The 20,609-nt window shown below is 33.6% G+C and overlaps 1 protein-coding gene across 4 annotated transcripts in view; it reads left to right on the forward strand.

Moving 5' to 3' along the window:
- Positions 1–20,609, forward strand: part of DGKB (diacylglycerol kinase beta) — a 382,002-nt gene that overhangs the window by 140,439 nt on the left and 220,954 nt on the right. For 2 of the 4 annotated variants that reach the window (XM_056485298.1, XM_056485299.1), the window contains 5 exons: positions 3,907–4,024; positions 6,767–6,855; positions 6,937–7,053; positions 11,007–11,105; positions 18,598–18,630. In XM_056485298.1, coding sequence (XP_056341273.1) covers positions 3,907–4,024; positions 6,767–6,855; positions 6,937–7,053; positions 11,007–11,105; positions 18,598–18,630 — 456 coding nt within the window. The remainder of the gene's footprint in view (positions 1–3,906; positions 4,025–6,766; positions 6,856–6,936; positions 7,054–11,006; positions 11,106–18,597; positions 18,631–20,609) is intronic. The other 2 variants (XM_056485300.1, XM_056485301.1) reach the window with 1 other exon arrangement.

Genomic DNA, 20,609 nt, shown 5'->3' on the forward strand with positions numbered 1-20,609 from the left:
CCCTTCCCCTTCCCCTTCCCCTTCCCCTTCCCCTTCCCCTTCCCCTTCCCCTTCCCCTTCCCCTTCCCCTTCCCCTTCCCCTTCCCCTTCCCCTTCCCCTTCCCCACCTTCTGTGTATAAGATGTAAAATAAAGGTGTTTCATGCAGGTATACGGATTTACCATTATTTACAATTTAATTTCCACAGTATCAAAGTCTCTGCGGATGACAGATGCTTACAGATTTTGGACAAGGAAACTCCGTGCTGTGGCTATTTATGAAGGTTTTTAAAACCATTTAATTTTCCCTCTTGTGCTCCCTTTCCTGTTTCGGGATGAGTGTATGGATAAAGGCTGGGGAAGATTTTTGTTTTGATTTCTCATTCACACACACACACACACATATATAGTATCTCAGAAATTAGAAGTGAGGAGCCCTCCCAAATAGTGTCCCATGAGTCAGGTTACTCCCTCTCCACCTGACCAAGAACAGACTTAAAACACTTTCTTAAAACCCTTACTTCCCAAACAAAACATGCTGTGATTTCTTTGCTGAGAACCAAAGGAGTATAGAATGTAACTATATTTGTTTTAAGCTATGTTTGCTGTATAGTTTAGTGGAAACTCTTCTCACCTTCCCACTGACGGAACAATGGCTAATAAAATTGTCTTGAACAAGTCAAGTAAGTATTTTTAAAATAAATGGAAACAAAATAATTAGTGAAAGAATATCATCTACTCCATAACATTGTTCTCACTTGGATGCTTGTTACTAACTCTTCTCATAGAAAAAACCTGAATATTCTGGTATTTTAGACCCTCTGTAGCTAATTTAAGAGGGCATGTTTGCTGGGATCAAAATTTATCAGTGATTTTTATTACCTTTTTAAAGTCTCAAAATCTTGAAGATCTCTTTGTCTACCTTATGCATAAATATCTAAAAAGCTGACATAAGTTAATATTAAACCAAGTTAGGGATGTGTAGCTAAAGTCTGTGGTAGCATAAAATTTTCCACTAGTTCTAAGGTTGACTCTTTTATGGTTGACTTGCTTTTTAAGGTCAGGTAGTTTTGGCAATCAAATCCATGGTAGCAGGGTCAGGACCATGAGTTAAGAGAACCGTTGTTAACAAAATAAATGTTACTATTGTCATTATGTGTTGAAGTCTGAGTATGACATATGGAGGCTTGATTTTCAGTGATGTGTATAATGAAGTGAGGAAGACATTTTTACTGTACCTGCGCTGCTTTGAGATCTTCTTAATGTCTATTTGTTTTTAAACTCTTTCTCAGGATATGGAAGCAAAATGAGTTAATGTCAGTAAATGCACTGATGTGTTAGAATTGTGGATTTTATTCATACTTAAAGACTTGCATTGAGGTGACTTTGTTTCATATTATGTCTTTTTTTTCTCTTGGCAGTGTTTTAAAAAGTTATGTGCATGCATAATCATATGCAGCACTTTATTGCTTATTTTTGGCAGTGCACAAGAGCAAAAATTTAATTTGCTCTTTTCCAAAAGTGCATTGTGTTTATGTAATGGATTTGCATCAGTTGCAGTCTGTAACACAGCTAAGTGTTTTAATTGGCAGAACACCCACATCAAGACTTGTTTGTTTTTCTGATAAGGAAAATGCCAGCTAAGTTAGACCATATGTTCTGTTCAAATAAGAAGTGACATATTCACATATAATGGTCATTCTTTAAAAATAAAATGAAAATGAAAAAGTAATCCAAAATTAATGTGGAAGAGAGGCAATCTTATGCATAAGTTTTAATTTCTGTTAATTTTCATAAACAGCAGGCATTTTGCTAAGGAAGGCTGGTCAGCTCACATTTTAAGTGCTTGTATGACTTGTATAACTGTGTTTGTTGATGACCTGAGTGATGTTAAAATTGAAGTGTGCATTTTTCACTGTTTTCTCAGAAGGATTTACATGGTCTTTGTTGTCTAATGAATAATTGCCTACTTTCAGAAGGCTTGAAATTCATATACTGTATTGTAGTTTAACAATACTTTAAAAATGTGTGGAATATGGTAGTAAGATGGGAAGAAAAATAGAAGTTAGAGAGCTGTGTTTAATGGAATACATCCTCTTCAGCTGCCAGTCGTGAAGGAGCTTGACAGGCTTCTAGTGCTTCACAGCTGCAGAATCTATTTCTGCTTCTTCAGGGGAAATTGGAAAACTTCCACAGTCTTTGCCAGCCTGAGAATCCCACATTAGGCATCTGCTGTGCTTTTGCTGCAGAAAGGGGACCCTGACATTGCCCAGCTGTCAGAGATGGCATTTGAACTCCTGCTGGTAATATTGGGGGAGCTCTTACTTATGCTCTGATCCTGATACCTTAGCAGAGAAAAAAAAAAAAAAAAAAAAAAAAAAAAATTTTAATGGACTTCAGGTTTTTCAGTTTCTAGGTAACTTGCAGGAAATACTCAGAGTTGTGTCCTGGCTGAGACCCAGCTTTGAGCCAAACATCCTTAATTTCTTAGAGTGCTTATTTTGCTTCAGGATTTTTCTTTTTTGCCCACAAGGAGGATGAAGTCTTCATCATATTTGACTTGTATGAACTCCTAACTCCAAGAATAGAGCAATACTGATTTTTAAGGACCTAACTCATATAGTATGTGCTAATATAGGACAAAACTAAATTTTTGTTAAAATTTATGCTCACCAATGTACACTGGCTATTCTCATCAGTGAAAACCTAATCAGGAATATTGTGTATATGGGATGACAAGTAATAGTAGTTTGATGTGAGAAATCAGAAACTGGATAAGAGTCAGCTGTTGATGTGGTTTCTGTGAAACAGAGATTGGTGTGACTTCTTTTACCTATATGGCAGTATTTGGTCTTTTGGCAATGACATGACCAAGAAGACTATAGAGTTTCAGCAATACACAAGGAAGCTGGTGATGGACATTAACTGCCTGTGTTCCATTGGATGTTATATTTGGTAAAAGAGAAATCATTTTTTTAATATAAAATCTAGTGATATTACATTAGGTTTGTCTAGGTTTTTTTAGAATCAGAACCTCACATGATTTTGGAAAAGAAAAAGCCTGATAGCAAGTATTGCCAAGAAGCCAGGAATTTAGAGAATTATTTTAACATCTGTATCAACTGCACATCATTTTTAAACCTTTGAAAAACAGAGAGGCCCACAGAATGTTTCCATGAAGAAGAAAGAGGAGAATCATCCAACAGAAGGCTTAGTTTCAAAAAAAAGAAGGGTTTTATAGTATTTTAGAGATTCATGTAAATTACAGTGGACCCCTGAGTAGTAAGTGCCAGTGAGTTGATCAGTTTATTTGTGAAAGATTTGAGTGTAGTGCAACGGCTGACTGAAAAACTTGGCCTTAAGTGTAAATGTAAATTCCATTTTTGGAGAAGAGGTCGAAGATGCAAATCTCACCCTTAAATACTTGGGTTTTGATAGATAATTGGCAGTACAGATTAACTTCATTTAAGGCTGGGAATAGTTCTTGTTGTGTGGTTGGTTCTCCTGTTTCACATATGTGATGTATGTAACGAATTCTGACAGTCATTAAGAATATTGTGTGGATTTCTATTGTTTTGGGGAATTTTAACTTCTGACCTGCAGCACCATTATTTTTAGGGAAAAAAATTATTCTGAATACCAGTTGTAATTTAATATCAGCCTAGATACATTGATATCATTGTGTTGCAGTCTGGTGGCTTTTTCTGAGTTGTTTTCGAAACACGTGGATGTCCATGAGATTCTGAAGAATTTTTTTATTGTATCACTGCCTGTGTATTTAGAATGATTATGCTGTGTTCTGGTGCAGAGTCTTAAATGAAGTAACAGCTTGTCTTTTATGTTCTTGAGTCAATCTCCAATTTTTATTGGCACTTACATATTTCACTATTTTATTAAGTGAAATCTGTTTCTCTTATGTCCTGTGCAGAATGTGAAAGATGATGGGCAGCATGTATGGAGATTGAAGCACTTCAACAAGCCTGCCTACTGTAATCTTTGTTTGAACATGCTGATCGGAGTAGGCAAGCAAGGTCTCTGCTGTTCCTGTGAGTATAAGCATTTCAGTGTCCATTTGCTTACGTGTCTCTTCCCAGAAATGTTGTTCTTGCTGCATAACAAAGAACTAGTAACTTCCCCTTACAAAAGCATTGCCACCACAATAGTGTCTCCCCCTCATTTTCTCTGCTTGAGTGCTCATTGTTCTTTTTTTTTAATTTATTTTTCAGGATATTTGTCTTTAAAATTTTCTGTTTCAGGGAATTTTCTGCTTTTGTAGGGTTATCACGGTTAGTTCCCTTTGGTGTCTGTTGCTCTTTTTTTCTTTACTGCTATGGTTTTTTTGTTTTTTTATTAAAGAGTATCAAGAAAAAGTTTAACTTCATACTTTTGTTACTCTTCTTTTATTTTTACTAATACTTCTACTATAGGTATCACTTGACAATCATCTAAGTCCCACATTTTTTTTATTCAAATTTTGCACAGAATTTTTTGTTAACTGTGAAGGTGAAAATCCCAGTTTCCCATAAATCAAGTTTTTGTAAAAGTTTTGAAGTTTTGTGTAGTTATTTGTTTTGTAGTTAAAAATCTCAATCCACGTGCTGATTATAGATTTTAAGAAAAGGAACACAGAAAAGCTACTGCATCTAATTTGACCTTCATTAGGCCAGTGGATGCAGTTGGTACCCTTCAATACCTTGGGCTGTATCTATGCATTTCCTGATAAACTCTCAATCTGTGTTTGACCACCTAACGTGTCTCTTGAGAAACTGGGGCTTGCTGAGAGATACCTTGTCTCCACTGGAGAGCTTCCAGAAATGGGGGATCCATATCTTTCTTTTATGGTGTGTTCCAATGATAATTTTTTTTTTTTTAGACCTATTTGCTGATTTGAATATGTCTTGTAGATGGTTTAAATGGTTGGTTCATGTTCTGCCCTGCTCCATTAGATTAATGAGATCTTTAGTACACAACTGTATTCTTTTCATGATGGTACCAAGTCACCTTTCATTTTTATTTTTGGTAAAATAATCTGTTTCTTAGTGTAACTGACTTTGTCTGTTTTTGGTATGAAAGACAGTCCCTCACTGTTGATGAGCATCTTTCTGCCTGTGCAGTTCTATTGGTTTAATTTGAGATTAGTCTGAATGAATGAGGGTTTTGAATTGATCATTACTCTCCTTGGGGGGCCACAGACCTCTATGAAATATAATTCATATTTAAATCCTTGTATGCACTTTCACATAGTATAATTTCATTCACCATACTATGAAACAGGAAAGATACATTTATTAAAATCCAAACAAATAGAAATTGCATAACTTGGGATGAATAAATGCTGATGACACTAACTCGAAATATATATATAATACTGATTTGACTATTAGATTTTGAAATGTTACATTTTTTCATAGTCTTTTTTTGTCAGAATGATATTGTGAAGAAATAAGACCCACATATGTTGGAAAGAGTGTTCTGTTGAGCAACTAATGTAGATCACCTTCAGTAGTTATCAGAAATAGGTAGACCACTTCCATAAACTGTCCTAAAAAGACCAGTCTTGCAAGACCTGTAATTTCTTTCTGCTGCAATGTGTCTTTTGTGAATGTATTTATTATCATGGTTGGCATTTATTTTGTGAGAACAATAGTCTCAGAGTATCTGAAGAACATGCTCCTTTCAACTACTTCATTCAGCAAGAGGCATGAGCCTACTTGCAAAACTATTCCACTATTTCCTTATTTAGCTAAGCTTTTTCTCCAGCATATTTTCAAAGCATTGCTATAGATTTCATTATTTGCATTTTAGATTGTGTGGGAGGAAAAAAAAAAAGGGGGAACCACAGGGGTCCTCACCATCCCTCCATGGTCCAATCAACAATGTTACTCCCTGCAGTTTGTCTGATTAATGGCTGTGCCTCCCACTGGGTTTGTGTAATAGGTGCAAGCAAGGTGTTTAGAAGTACTTTGTGCTTAATTGCTCTCGAGGTCAAAAGCCTGAGACATATACCATGCAGGGAGAAATTAATTCTCAGTTTTTAATAGTTGACTCTATTGAATGCAGGCATAAGCTGTAGCATTATTTCCTGATCTTGGCGCCGTTGTATCGTTGAAGTCAGGAGAGCTTTGCGTTGTGCCCTGCATTGTATGTTTTCCAAGTGCAGCTAGCATGATCTTTAACAGACCTGGTCAGCAATTGCAGTTACCTAAAACTAGTGTTGGAGGACTTAGGAGGGAAAAAATGCTTCTCAGGAGTTGGTATTTTGTAAAACAAGAGTCAAAGTTATGGTGATTACATGGAATGCATGAAAATATTTGCTATTCAAAAATGGACTAATCAGCCATTTTTGATTTATAAATCAATGGTAGGAACAACATAAATTCTTTGGCTTTTATTTTTGTGCTTGCCAGCTGTTCTCATGCCTATAGTTCATAAAATAGATATTTCTTCCTGCTACCAAATGACACAAAGCCATTTCGCAGTCACTGATTTGTCTTTAATATTTTTGTCATTTGGGAATTATTGTGAAAAAATTTATCAAGGTCTGATTTAATTAAGGATTTCCTGTTATGCAATGATAGTGCATTCTTGGATTTCTCACTTGCATATAATATTTCCTGTTCTAATTGGCCTTTTGTATTCCATGGAGAAAGCAGCCTTGTTTGAGTTTTCATTGACTGATTGGATTGATTATTTAGAGATGACATGCTGGTAATGTTATTTTTTTCATAGAATTGTAGTCAGAAAAAACCATTGCCACAACATCTAATAACATGTACCTTTTTTTTCAGTTTGCAAGTATACAGTCCATGAACGCTGTGTCTCCAGAGCTCCTGCATCTTGCATCAAAACATATGTGAAGTCCAAAAAGAATACTGATGTAAGTTTGGAGTAGCATATAACTTTGCTATGTGCCTGTTAATTTAGTAACTCTATGTATATCCACATTTCTCTTTTGCAGGTAATGCACCATTTTTGGGTAGAAGGAAACTGTCCAACAAAATGTGATAAGTGTCACAAAACTATAAAATGTTACCAAGGCTTGACTGGACTTCACTGTGTTTGGTGTCAGATTACAGTGAGTATACTATAGTAAAACCTTTCACACAGGTTGGAGAGATAAAAATTGAATGTCCTTCTCATAGTCTGGAACGTCTCATTTGATTTAGTCATTAGCAATGACTAGTGTGTATTCAAGGAATGGTATCTGCAGAATATTCCTAGGACTTCTTAATTGTGGCAAGCAAATGTGCTTATTTCATGTCATGAAATGCTTATTTCCATATGTCATTGAGCAAGTTTTCTTCATGGTGATATCCATATGAAGATAACTTGTGCCACTCAAGAGCAGAATTCCCAATCTACACTGCAGAAAAATTACGAAAGGGTTTTCAGTACCAGGAAAAATCAAAGTCACCGTGACAGTGGGTTTAATTGGTGATGTACTGACAGGCAAATGAATTTGAGGACATCTGATAGGATACACTGATTCCAAGTGTTTGGGAATAATAGCAGAGACAAGCTGATAATATACTAATCTGTGCACCAAGTCAGATATATACAACTTTTGTGCGCTCCTTATTCAGCAGGAACCAGTAACTGGAACTAATGACATTCAGGGAACACTGCCCTTATAAGTGAGATCTTCATGCTAGAAGGAGCAGTGCCAGTATTTCTGTTTCTAGCCAGGGCAGGATTTAAATCTAAATGGGGAGAGATTTCAGCCTTCTTCGCATGTATTTGCTGGTTTTGCTGATATCATTATTATTATTGTTACGGAACAGCAGTTGTTTGTTCAGTGCTTTAAATAATAATATGAAACTGAGGCATTAGTGAATGTTTGTTTTAAACATAAAAGTTTGGGTGTTTTATGACATATTTTCTTAACACAAGAATACAAAATATGAAGCATCATCAAAGAAAATAGATCCAGGATGCTTTCAGTGATAAGCTGTTATGATTACTTAAAAAACAATATTTTAGAAGAAAGCAAATATGTAGTCCAGATTGCTGTCAAAATTTGGATAATTTATGTAAAGAGTAAAACACCCAATCCAAAATGTTTTGCATGTAGATAATTAAACTTAGGCAATGCTATATGTGTTTAGCAAGAAAAATAAGGATGTTCTGCTGTAGATATAGAAGTGTTTACACCTGTATAATATGTTTATATCATTCAAGAAATATATATTGTGTAACATATAAGTCAAAGGAAGTTATGCAAATTCTGTCTTTCTCAGTAGAAATTATTTTCTCATTAGTTCATGTGGATCTAGACCAGATTTGTAAAGTTCTTTTACTCCTTGCAGTTGTGCATCAAGATTTAGAGGATTTTCATAAGAACTGTTATTCACTGAAGAAGTACTGAGGAATTATTTATAAATGAAATTACTCTAAAGAAAAATGATAAATTCTTTTGAAAATGTCTTGGATGCTTGTGTGCTTATTTAAATGCCTAAATAACTGTCAAGGTTCCAATTAAAAATGGGTGTGTGTTTTTTGACAGCTGAAATTGAAAATGTTGGCACTAAGGTTTACAATTCTTCAGTTTATTTCCATCAGTAATTTAAAGGCTTTTTAAAAAGTAATTTTGCATTTTCAAATAAATTTAATATTATTTTTATTTATTTTTATAGATTCAGATGTGAATTAGACACAAGTGAAGAATGAGTATTTGTAAATACTGAAAATTATATTTTAAACTATTCATTTGTAATTCTCTGCATTTGATATATTCTATTGTAATAACTTCATTTTCTAATAGTAGTTGTTTATTACAGAAAAAAAAAAAAAAAAAAAAGTGGTTTGAATTTCTAACAGATGCATGATTTTTGAGTTTTTATTCAAATAACTGACTCAAGTCCCAAAATTTAGAGGTGTTTTTCACTAAGGAGGCTTGCTATACTGACTTTTCTGCCAAATCCATGATCCCTCTTCCATATAATTTGTAGTTCTCCACCATGGTCATGTTGATTTTTTTCCCCTCATCTTCTCTCCAGCAAATACACTTTTTCCTGATTTGTAGGTTTGTGAGGGAGGTAATGTTTCACAAGAGATAGGTTTAGGATAAAGGAGTTTTGGGGAAATGTATTTAAAACCTGCTGAAATACAGGGGTTTTTCTTAAGAGGCATGCATATTCTTTCATTTCTTTGTGCCAAAGTGTTATTTTCATTCAAGCTACATTTCTTCTACCCTTTGTTATTTGCTATGTGCCAACTCTGTTGTCAGAGATCAGCAGAGACTAATAAGAAGATTAAGCTATTTTTTCATAGATAAGTTTGCATGCCACTGAGTAGCAAAGCTGCTAATTACCACTGAATGTGTGAAGATACTTTTATTTGATGTAACGTGGCCTGGTGTGCATTAATTATGGTACAAGTAGCCTTACCACTGAGGCAGAGAATTAGCATGACAAATGATTTAGATTACAGGGCTACCAAAATACCCCCACAATAAGGCTTTAATACTCAGAGTAAATCAAAACTCTTTAGACTTTTATTTTCTGTTGCTAAGTAACTGCCTAAAAAGGTAACTTTACAGTGTAAATGAATATGGACAAGGCTAATATTAGGTGTCATTCAGTTCAAAATTCAGAAATGTCTTGTTGAAATTAACTGTACCAGATAATTTTATGAAGACCATATTACCAGTGAAGTTTATCTACATCAGCAATTGGTACAATTTTATTTTAATTTTGATAGAATTCATATGAGTTAAACCATTTAAGGGAAAATGAGTCAGTCATTGAAAAAACGTGATTTGCAGATGCAGGCATTGAACTACAGATTTTGTAACAGCTTTTGAACATGTTAAACTAATGCTGTATGCTACCTGTTATACTAGATAAATCACTTGTTAATAAGATTTTTACCTCACAGCTCCTGATATTTATTAGCCCGATTATATTTCTTTAAAGTTAATATGCATATATTTTCAAAAATATCCATCTCTATGGGAAATGGATGCTATTTGAACACCTTAATGCATTTTATTGAATCTACACAGAGATTAAAATGCAGAATAATTTGGGTTGGAAAATACCTTTACAATCATCAAGTCTAGAAAAACAAGCTTTCACAAAATTTTACGATATTAATTTTATTTTATTTTATTCTGGCTATCTCTAATGATACTGTGAAGTATACCAGTTAAATGTGAATGCTTTTCATGATCCAAGCACACAAGTGTGCCTTCGTACTGCGTGGCTGAATATTTAGTCATTTTAATTGAGTAAATTTCTAAATTATGAACAAGAACTCCTGACTGGCAATGCAAAATATTTAATCATTTATCATGACTTGTTACAATTTATGTTCCTGTTATATGCACATTTGTCCATTCAACCTCTGTAAAAAAATGGAAGTCAGCCAATGGTCTTCCTGTCAGCAGACCTGAGGATATTTTCATGTTTTCAGAGTAGAATTATTGTCATTGCTTTCAAGAAAACTGGATGAATTCTAGGCATAAATTAGAAAAAGGAAAGTAGTTCCAATTCCTCAGCAGCCAATAGAAACCTGAAAACTGATTCAATCAAGACCAAAATTTACCCAACGAAGCTTAAATTAGGATATTCCTGTGTTCTTATCTTTGAGTCTGTAGTCACTATGAGCTTCAGGAAAGCAGCAGAGTTACACCAATGGTGCCAAAAGCTGCTTTAAGTTACTCACTAGTAGTAGAACAGAACTCCCCTACTCAGTGCAAGAAGCTCTCTTTTGAAATGAAACTTTTGCTCACCAGTAACAGTATGCTGATGTTACTGTACTGCTGTGCAACATTCTTATTTTGTGTGCTGATCTACATATACAATTTCCAAACTGAAAAATACTTCTTTAATCCATTGTTCTTCACTTCAGTAGAAATCTGTTAGTTTTGTCCATCCCAGGGAGCTTTCCACAGCAGTGTTTTGTTTTCCTTCCAGCACTTTAGTAATACTTAGGTTAATGAAACTCACCCTATTCTAGAATGTCCATTTTCTTATGCTGTAATAGCAAAACATCTAAATTGAATCTTCGTTTTCTGTCTTCATATAGTTGCATAACAAGTGTGCTTCACATCTGAAACCTGAATGTGACTGTGGACCTTTGAAGGACCATATTTTACCACCCACATCAATCTGCCCAGTAGTATTGGTGAGTAATTAATTTCAGATGTAATCTTCTCTCATATGCAACATTAAAATGCTGCTGGGACTGACTGCCAGGTGTTTGCTAAATTCACAGAACTATGTGAACCTTAAACACAATGTGAAATCCTGGCTGGTGGGTTTATAGGCGTGTGTTTTACCCTCTGCATATTGCATTTTCCTTCATGTGAGAATGAACCTTCTGTGGGGCATATTATAACTGAAGCTGACTCAGGTTTTATCACTTATCAGACTGTACTTACCAGAAACTGTATAGGCAGAACACTTCTACATTTTACATCTTTTATAGATCCAACTTCCCAGAATAATGAAGTTATTCTTATGGGCAGTTTTTGCTTGGGATGCATATTGTATATCTGCAATGCTGAGGTCTCTGATCTAAGCCGGAGGTTACCTAGAATGATGACACTGGTCTTGCAGTAAGCTATGCATCAACATTATGGTATATTTTATTCTGCAGTCCTGGACAGTAAATTTCTCTGTCCACAAAAACAATAACTCAATTCAATGAAAATAAAAATGCATGCTGTGTGTAGGTTGTATAGAAAAGAGCTGACTGTTTTACCATTAAAAAAGAGCTTGAGAATTAACTTATGTATTCACATATTAAATTGGATATTTTATGCTGATGAAAGTCATAGCATCATCATATTCATAGAGGAACAGATGAGTAGTCCTCTTTAAATATATTTCATAAGTGTAAGAAATGCTTTAACTTAAGGAAGTGTAATTTATTGAGGGGAGGCAGAAAAAGAAAATATACATCCTAATCTTAAACCAGTTGCTGATCATTAGGAGTAATATTCGTGCTTATTGTTGTTTTCTACTGAATCTTTTTGGCTGTTTGTTTATAAATCTGTTAAGGAACAGATGCTTGATTTTGGCCTCCTACGTGTGTAAAGTGGGATTATTCCATTTCTCCCAATGAAATAATCCAATGGAAATCTTTGATATTTATGAAATATTTAAAATATTTTTTAAGTCACAAGAGTGGCTTTGTATTTTATCTCTATGGTATTTTAGTATTATCTGGAAAAGTTCTGATTAATAGTTATAAAATATTACTTTAATGATTATATTTTATTATTACCTTATTTAATTCTCTGGATGTGAGGTCATACTTTAGAAGTTTGCATCTGGAAATTATGATTCTGATATTGAGCTATTGTTTTCTTTTTAATGTTATTTATCATTTGCCATTGGTATAAATGGAATTAATCTTCAGCATGAAATTTTATCTTCAGTTATATTGGCATAACTACATTTTCTTTTCAGGAGAGGAAGAGCAATAGAGGAATTAAGATTTTTATTCCACAATTGGAGTTTAGTTAAGTTGCTTAGAGGATATGTAGAACCACTCTAGAGTCAAATCACCCTTGAATATGTTGTTTTATCTCCAAATTTTCAAGGCATAAGCAGAAGTAAATATGTTTTCCTGTTTTGGAGTCATGTTACCAACAATGCAACACAAGACATATGTTTCAGCACAATTTATATTGTTCGGAATGGAAAATATATTTTACCATGATTTAATGGGGACTTCATAATTTTGTAGTATGTTTTTTAATCCTGTAGTTTCTTCCAAAAATGCGTTAAAATCCTCAGTTTAGTTATGTTACATGTACTATATCACTGACCTAGCTGATAGTAATTTCTTCTGAGAGTGGTTGGTTATAGTGTACATATGGTTTGTATTAGTGATTTTTTAATTAATGTCTCCATTTCCTGTTATGGAGATTCCTTTTGAGAAGCATAATACTTCAGTGTATGTGACACCAGCATTCTCAATAATGACAACAATACCAGTGAATATATTCTTGTAAAAACTGTCTATCCATGCAATAGGAAGTGTGTATGTTAATAAAAATTAAATGTTCAGACATACAAATCTGATAGTAGAAGGGTCCTTCACTCAGGTCAACATTTAACTTCAGTGATCAGCTGAGCATTAACATTCTTGCAATGCTGTGTATATGTGGAAGGTAAATAAAAGCAGATAACCATAATGTGTGCTGTACCAGACATATCCTTGAGTATTTTGAGGTGTCAGAGAAGAATGTATTTTCTCCTCCCTTAATAGCAAGATCAAAAATCTTTTATCTTTGATCTCCTAAAAATTTTGGCCCTCCCTTCAACCTGTAACTTTGGAAGTCCAGATTTCTTTCAGAAAACTGCAGTATTCATCTCAGAGCAAGAGCCTTCTCCTAAGTTTCCCTTCAAGGTAAATCCCTTCTCATCTTTTCTCTTTTGCAGAACTAGGGACATTCATATTTTTTTCTTTTTCCAACCAGCATTTCTCATGTCTCATTTCTTCAGTTCTTGCAAAGTCCAGCCTCAACAATTTCTACACAGTTAAAGGACTTTTTCATACATTGCATTTCACGGCACTATACCTGTGCTACCTAAATGATCTCAGCTGACTGACTCTTAGTGGCTGGAGAGAGAACCAAAATGCCTTGTCATGTGGAAGTCAGATGGCTGGTCTAAGTTAAATAAGGGCCCTCCCATCTTCAAAACTACACATAAATAGAACTTGTCAAATGCTATTCTTGAATATGATAACCTACATTGTCAGCTGAAAAAAAAAACAGTGGGGAAAGTCATGTAGTTGGTACTGTGTACATCATGAAAACATCACATACCTGCCTAGATTCAATGTCTTGTTAAGATTTTTCATATCTCACTGCTTAAATTTTAAATGTTTTAATGAAATGTAGTCTGGCAACTTTAGTCCTTTTTACTTTTCTGTTTACCCTATATAAGGCTTATTGTATGGTGAAGTTTTTTGTTCAAGTTAAATGAGTTTTGTTATAAACTGTGTGCAGATCTCAAGTGATAGTCTTTTAATAGATGTCAGATACACTTTAATGTTACTCTCTTTTATTTCAGTAACATTTTAATTAATTCATACTGATTGAATAAATGTACATTGAGACTTGTTTCCTAATGAGGGCACATTTAGAGGAAAGGTTTTGCATCATTCTGATATCCTGTGGGTAATTATATTCTAATTATATGGTGGGGGGGAAAAAGTCTATAACTCAGTACTGATATTGTTCATTGGACCCAATTAATTACATGCACATAATGAAAGTTCATGATAAGGTTGACTGGCAGTGAGTTAAAAATCTTTAACTCAATTGAATCCTAGCCTACCAGGAGTACAGAATTAGATCATAACCAGGTTTAAAACTGGGTATTGGAATGAGATGAGTGAGTAGTGAAGAAAACAAGATTGGTCTCTGCTTATGAGACAGTTTCCCTTACCCTGTCCCTTTATAAGGCAGAAAAGGGAAAACACTAACCCACATTTTGTCTTCATTTCATGCCTTCCTTTACTTTGCCCAATTTACTGATAAACATATAGGATGTTCTAATTTTATTTATGTCTGTAGAAAAGTAATTAGATTTTCAATTTCCCACCACAATAGATACAGCTGTGGATAGTCACCAACAAACCAGTAAAAGATTACTATTTAATAAGTAGTATGTGTATTTATTTCATAATACATTATGATTTTGATTCTCCTATTGTATATGTGAGTTTTACAATGATTTTTTTCACTTAATTTCTGCATTATTTTTTTTAAATATAATTAAAACTTCTAATTGTGGAATAAAAATAAAATTAAGGAATAAATTTTAAAACATAAGGTATCCTGCTTACAATGTAAGCATTGCTGTATGGCAAGTATCACTGTCCCTATAGTAACCAACTTATTTCAAAAGTGGAGGATCTGGTATAATACTGAAGGTAAGGAATGAAAAAATAAAGTTTAAAACTGGCTACATTTCTTTGTGTTTTGATATCCAACTTCATTATTTTGCATTCTGTAAAAAATAGGTCATCAGGATAAGAAGTTTGAAACAATTTCCATTTTGTTTCTTTTCTCTTGTGAATGAATTTGACTTTTGTTTTGGGTATTGAAGATGTTATAACATTTTAGGACAAAGTCGTGTATGCATAAATACAATTTGTGTAAATGCAGAATATATATACAGAGATAAATTGATATATATAGAATATGTAGAATTCTTTTACATCATAGGATGCATTTGTTTATATACACCAATATAAAATACCATCATAAGTCAAATTCACTTGATCTGTTGTTTTAAAATATAGATGGCTATATGGTTTGGGGAGGAAACAGACATATCTGATTCCTCTGGCATTTTGTTATATGAAACCATGAATGTTTAAAAAACTTTTGTTTATGACTAGTTCTATTTAGTCATGTAGAACAACATACACAGCAGATTAAAAATGTTTGATACAAGAAATGTACTTTATTCAACTGAACAATATGCATTGCGATCTATAGCTTCAAACTTTTGTGTAAATATGGTGTGTGTTGACATTCTGGCAAAAAATAATACAAAATTTAAGTTGAAAATACTGTTCAAGAATTTTCTTTCACTATCAGTATTTGGACTAGATAGAATAGCTATTGACTATATTATAATTGCAGCATATTCAATAGCTATTTTTTCCATGTCTGGTAATATGTTTTACTAATACTATTTTCCTGTGAGGTATGTAGACGTTATTCACATAGGAAAGCAGAGTTGTAGAGATTGAGAAAGGGAATTAGCAGTGCCTGGTTGAAAAATGAGTGTACTTAATCCCTTTTCCAGTTATTAATCCTAAAATGATTCTTCTGTTTTTATAATAGTAGAGATCAGTTTTAGCTCAGTTGAATCCAAGCTCAACATGGAGCACAGAAAGTCAGTGAAATGTAAGCATTTTATGAGCAACTCAATCCTTTGAAGTTGAGTACTAGCCTTATCATGAGTTTCTGAACAAAGATACTATAAAAAAAAGTTATTTGAATATATATGCTTGGGGGGGGCAGTTGAATTTAGATCTGGTTGTTGAATATTAAGTAATGACATCGCAATGAAAGAGATTTAAAAAACAAAACAGACCACTTTTTTGCTTTTCAATTGTGTTTCATATTGCAGCTTCAGTTCTCTGAGAATCTAAATCAGACTTGAAACATAATGGTGTTCTTATCTACGCTAAGAGCTTTTTCATTTCTTTGAAGTCAGAAGGAAATTAATAATTGCCCTGGAGGAAAATGTATCTTCCTAACTAATTAGCTGTTCGACAAACACAGTTCAATGTTAAAATAATAAGATGCTGATAAACTGAAATGGCAGCCATTCAATCATTTTAAGTTATATCTAGTTGCCTGCCCACAGCTCATCACAAATGCCTGTTTCTAAGTTTATTCCTTACGTCCTCTCCCACTGGAGTTTAATATGATTTTATTTTCAAAATTATTTTCCAACAGTTTTGTCTTTCTTGGACAGTGTATATAATCACCTGCTATAGCCCAAGTTGGAGTTACAAATCCAGTTGAAAGTCTTGGACCATACATTGTTGCATAAATTGAATGGCGAGATGTAAGATGTCAGGCAAGTTGTCTACAGAAAACTGAATTAACTGAGGCCAACATGCTAAATGAGAAAGACTTGACTGTGGTTTAGTGTGTAATCCTTTTCCTTTTTATTGAGGCAAACTAAAAAGGAGCATAATATATATTTTAAATTATCACATAGTGATCCTTTGTTCAGAAGAAGGAACAATCAGCTGTTTTAGAAGTTATTCTTAAACACATATTCTTCATTCCAGCCTTGTCTTGTTGCATGTATTTTCTCTACCAGTATTATGGGCGACAAAATGCTTTCTTCTTAATGGCATAATGCGATTTTTCTTTTTTTCTTTCCTTAGCCTCAAATGTGTTTCTCAAGACAGCTCTCAAATTAATTAGAATCCTTAACTTTCCTTTACAGTATGGACATGTGTAGCTCACTGGACGGTATTTTTCCTGAGAATTGGATAATAATCTTGTCCACTGGATGACTTTTAGCTTCTGCCTAGGGATTTAGAGCTGAGTATTGTGCTACAGCTCTATGAGCTTTCAAGACAGCATGATGTGGTATTCTAATATAGGGTCTTTTGATGAGCATGTACACAGAGCTGGAAATGTGGAGAATTTATAAAGTAAATTTTCAGAATATTTTAGGTCCTCTGAATCACAGTTACTTGGATGTGATATCTAGTAGATACTACAGATAAGAATGCCCGCCCATGGTTTTGGCATAGTGGTGATATGTTTTTTTTATTTTTAGTTTGCAGGACTTTTGAATCTTTAATTCTCTTTGGTTATTGTATAATTATGGACAGAAATTTCATGGAATGGGTATTTTGTAAGCAGGGTCTTGAATGTCATATGGGTTTAAAATATTACAGTCTAGGAGTACCTAATACTATTAATAATATATTATTATTATTATATGTCCTTAAAGATTCCCGTGTCATTAAACAAATTAGCTCTAAGGAATCATGGAGCAGCTGTCCTTCAAGTTCCTTAAAAAGAATTCCAAATCATCAGTTTATTTATGTATTTAAATGTATGTATGTATTTATTTATGTATTTAAATTTCCATGGTCTTCATCTTAAAAACATTTGAGGATATCTTTATGTGGTATTCCATGTGTCCTGTCTGATCTTCTATGAAGTTTTGGAGTTCTAGAATAAGATTTTTTTAAAATAACTATTTTAGTTTATACATATTGACATAAAAATATACTTCTCTTGTTATGCAATCCCATACCCAAATAGGGTATATGTTTTATCTGAAAATATATATAATAATAGTAATTATTATAGAGAAGTAATCTCAAGTTTTAAGCTGTCACCTGGCAAACTGTAATGGTATTAAGCATTTATTAATGACTTTGCATTTCTATATAATGTATTAGTAAATTGTTGTTTCATGTTATGAAATGCATTGATTTAAATCATCTTGTGTAGGAAATAATCCAGAAAAAATATATTTGCAATTATTGATTAAAAGGCAAGGTGAGAAAAAGCAGTTGTTGCTCTATTTGCCCTGGAGTCTGTGTCAGCAGTTAAATTATAAAGAGGTAGCTCTTTAGTAAGTTTTTAGTAACTGTTCATCTGTTTTTACCCTAATGGCTATGATACAATATGGTATTTTTAAATGTTAGTGTTTTGTGTAAAGGAAAAGATTCCACCTCTCTGTAAAGAAAGAATATAAGCTGTTTTTGAGGACTAATGATGTTAGTCCTTGTTAATTGTAGCAAAGGAAGGCTTTTCAAACAAAATTTCTTGATTTGGATGAGAATTCAAAGACTTGGAAGATAAAATGCTTCTTTAGGTATCAAGCATCTCTTTTTGCTGTTCAAAAGAATGAAGTCCTCAGGTTTTCTAATATTTTTATCTGGTGTTAAAATGATCCCACACATTCTTTGCAGAGTGTAAATTATGTAATATGAAAGCCAAAGCATCAGGAAAGTCCAGTTGTGTAAAAGTGTAACAAAGTACCATGTATGTTGTTGTTCAGTATGACTGCTGCAAGGTAACATTCCTTGTGAACCCTCTGTCCATGCCCTTTGCCATCCCAGCTGTTTGGTGCTGCAGCCTAACATTCTCTTTTTCCAACAGACGCTTCCCACTTTAGGAGGTTTGCTCCCTGAGGTGCGTAGCGGGAGGCATCCATGAACGTTCAGCTACTAATAGTTCATGATACTGTACATCCTTTCTGCTATGAAGTGCATTTTGGGGCTGAACCAAAAATCTAGAGATGATATTCCCGGTTATTATTTGGAAAATCCTGTCTTATTTGTCAATTAATTTCTCATTTGGAAAATGGGATAGATGCAATTGAGTAGTTCTCACCTGATAATGGTCTCTCAGGAGCAGTCCTGAATAGTAGAAGCTCCAGCTAGTGCATATTGACTTCAAAGTGGGAATTCAAGGGGGAAAATAAGATATGCGAAGTGAAAAAAGGGGTGGAAAAAATTTTTGTTGTGGTGCTTACTATTTTGGAAGGTATGTACGCTGACGCATACCAAAAGATCAAAAAGCTTCATTCTTCTTGAGCCATCAAAATGTACAATAACATCTGAATTGCTGTATTAAGTAGCTCTGTCAACCTCATGCATGTCCACTAAACAAAATGTTTCACAGATACATTGATCATTTTGTATGCTTTATTTAGCAAGATAAAACAAACAGCACAACTGTTATAGAAATATTTCTTGAATTGTAAGATAAATTTCTGCATTTTATAAACCCATTTTTTCAATGCATGTCAGATTTGTCTTAACATTATTTGAATTTTTAGGCTGTTATCCATTCTTATCTTCTACTGTTTTTATCGACTTTAAAAATTGACTTGTTTATTTCTTTGCACTTTCTGATATGTTAGTAATGTTTTAGTTTCCAAAGCAAAGATACTCTAGGTCAGGCACAACTGGTATTCCATATGTAAAAGAAAGGGTCTACATAAGAATATTAAAAAAAGAAAAAAATAAAGTGGCAAATCTTTTTGTGTTCCATTAAGAGATTTATTCATTAGAGTTATGATACAATTCATCGCAATATGTCATACAAACTAAGTCAAATCCTCACTAGTGTGACACATCTAAAAATTACAGGATATATAACTCTAGGAAATCTAGAATCTCTTGTCAGCTTCTTCAGAAATGTTTTAGAGAGCAGTATTGATAGACATGGTGACATGTACTGTGCTCTCATATGATATGAAATGAAATATGATATGAAATACTTTATTTGTACTTTCTTTGAAAATTATCAGTGAATAAAGCAGGGTTTCAGTGTTTGTGAGATCAGGTACCCATCTTTGATCATAATCATTAACACTCTAGACTATTCTGTATCGTGAATATTTTTGTTCCTTGTTATCTGAGATATATGACCTAATCTTGCATTGTCTTTGTGAATCAAGCAATGGTTTTGCTTATGGGATGGAAGATATGAACTGGAGAAGGGATGGTAATGAAGCAGTCGTAGGAATAAGCTCAGCTGAGGGTATTTACTGCTATTTGTATCATGCTGCTATTTGTATCACCCCAGTATGCAAAACTTTGCTCTAGGTAATTGTTACTGCATTTTACTTGAGTCATTAATAACAGTGGGTCTGGGCATGGGTCTGTGGTATATAAATAGCTTTCTTCTAAGTAGTAGCATGATATATGCAAGAAGATTTTTAGTGGCACACTTTATCCTGTTTTGAACATTTTTAACCTCTCTAAATATGCAAACTCAGTGTGCTGAGTCAGTTACTTTCTACTAAATTTTTCTTTCAATTATCACAAATGTGTCCTTTAGCTTGAGATTTTCCTAGACCGTTTAAAATTTGCTCTCCATCTCTGATTTTTGTTATCGCAATTTTTACTAACTTTTTCTCTGCTTTACTGACATCTGATTTGAATTTTGAAGATGTTGCAGTATTCATAAGCCAGATTTGGCCACAATGTAAAATCCTATTTAACAGGTTATGCTTTCTTTTTATACAAGGTAGTAACTTTTAAGGGTAATTATTCACAAAGTTGTTTAAAACCACAAAGCAATTTCTTAAATTTGTAAAAAAGTATGAAGCTTCCTTCATACAAAATTATCTTACTTGCACTCCTTGGGACTAATCAATCTGT

Source organism: Oenanthe melanoleuca, chromosome 2 (genome assembly GCF_029582105.1).
Source record: "Oenanthe melanoleuca isolate GR-GAL-2019-014 chromosome 2, OMel1.0, whole genome shotgun sequence".
NCBI classification, from domain to species: Eukaryota; Metazoa; Chordata; class Aves; order Passeriformes; family Muscicapidae; genus Oenanthe; species Oenanthe melanoleuca.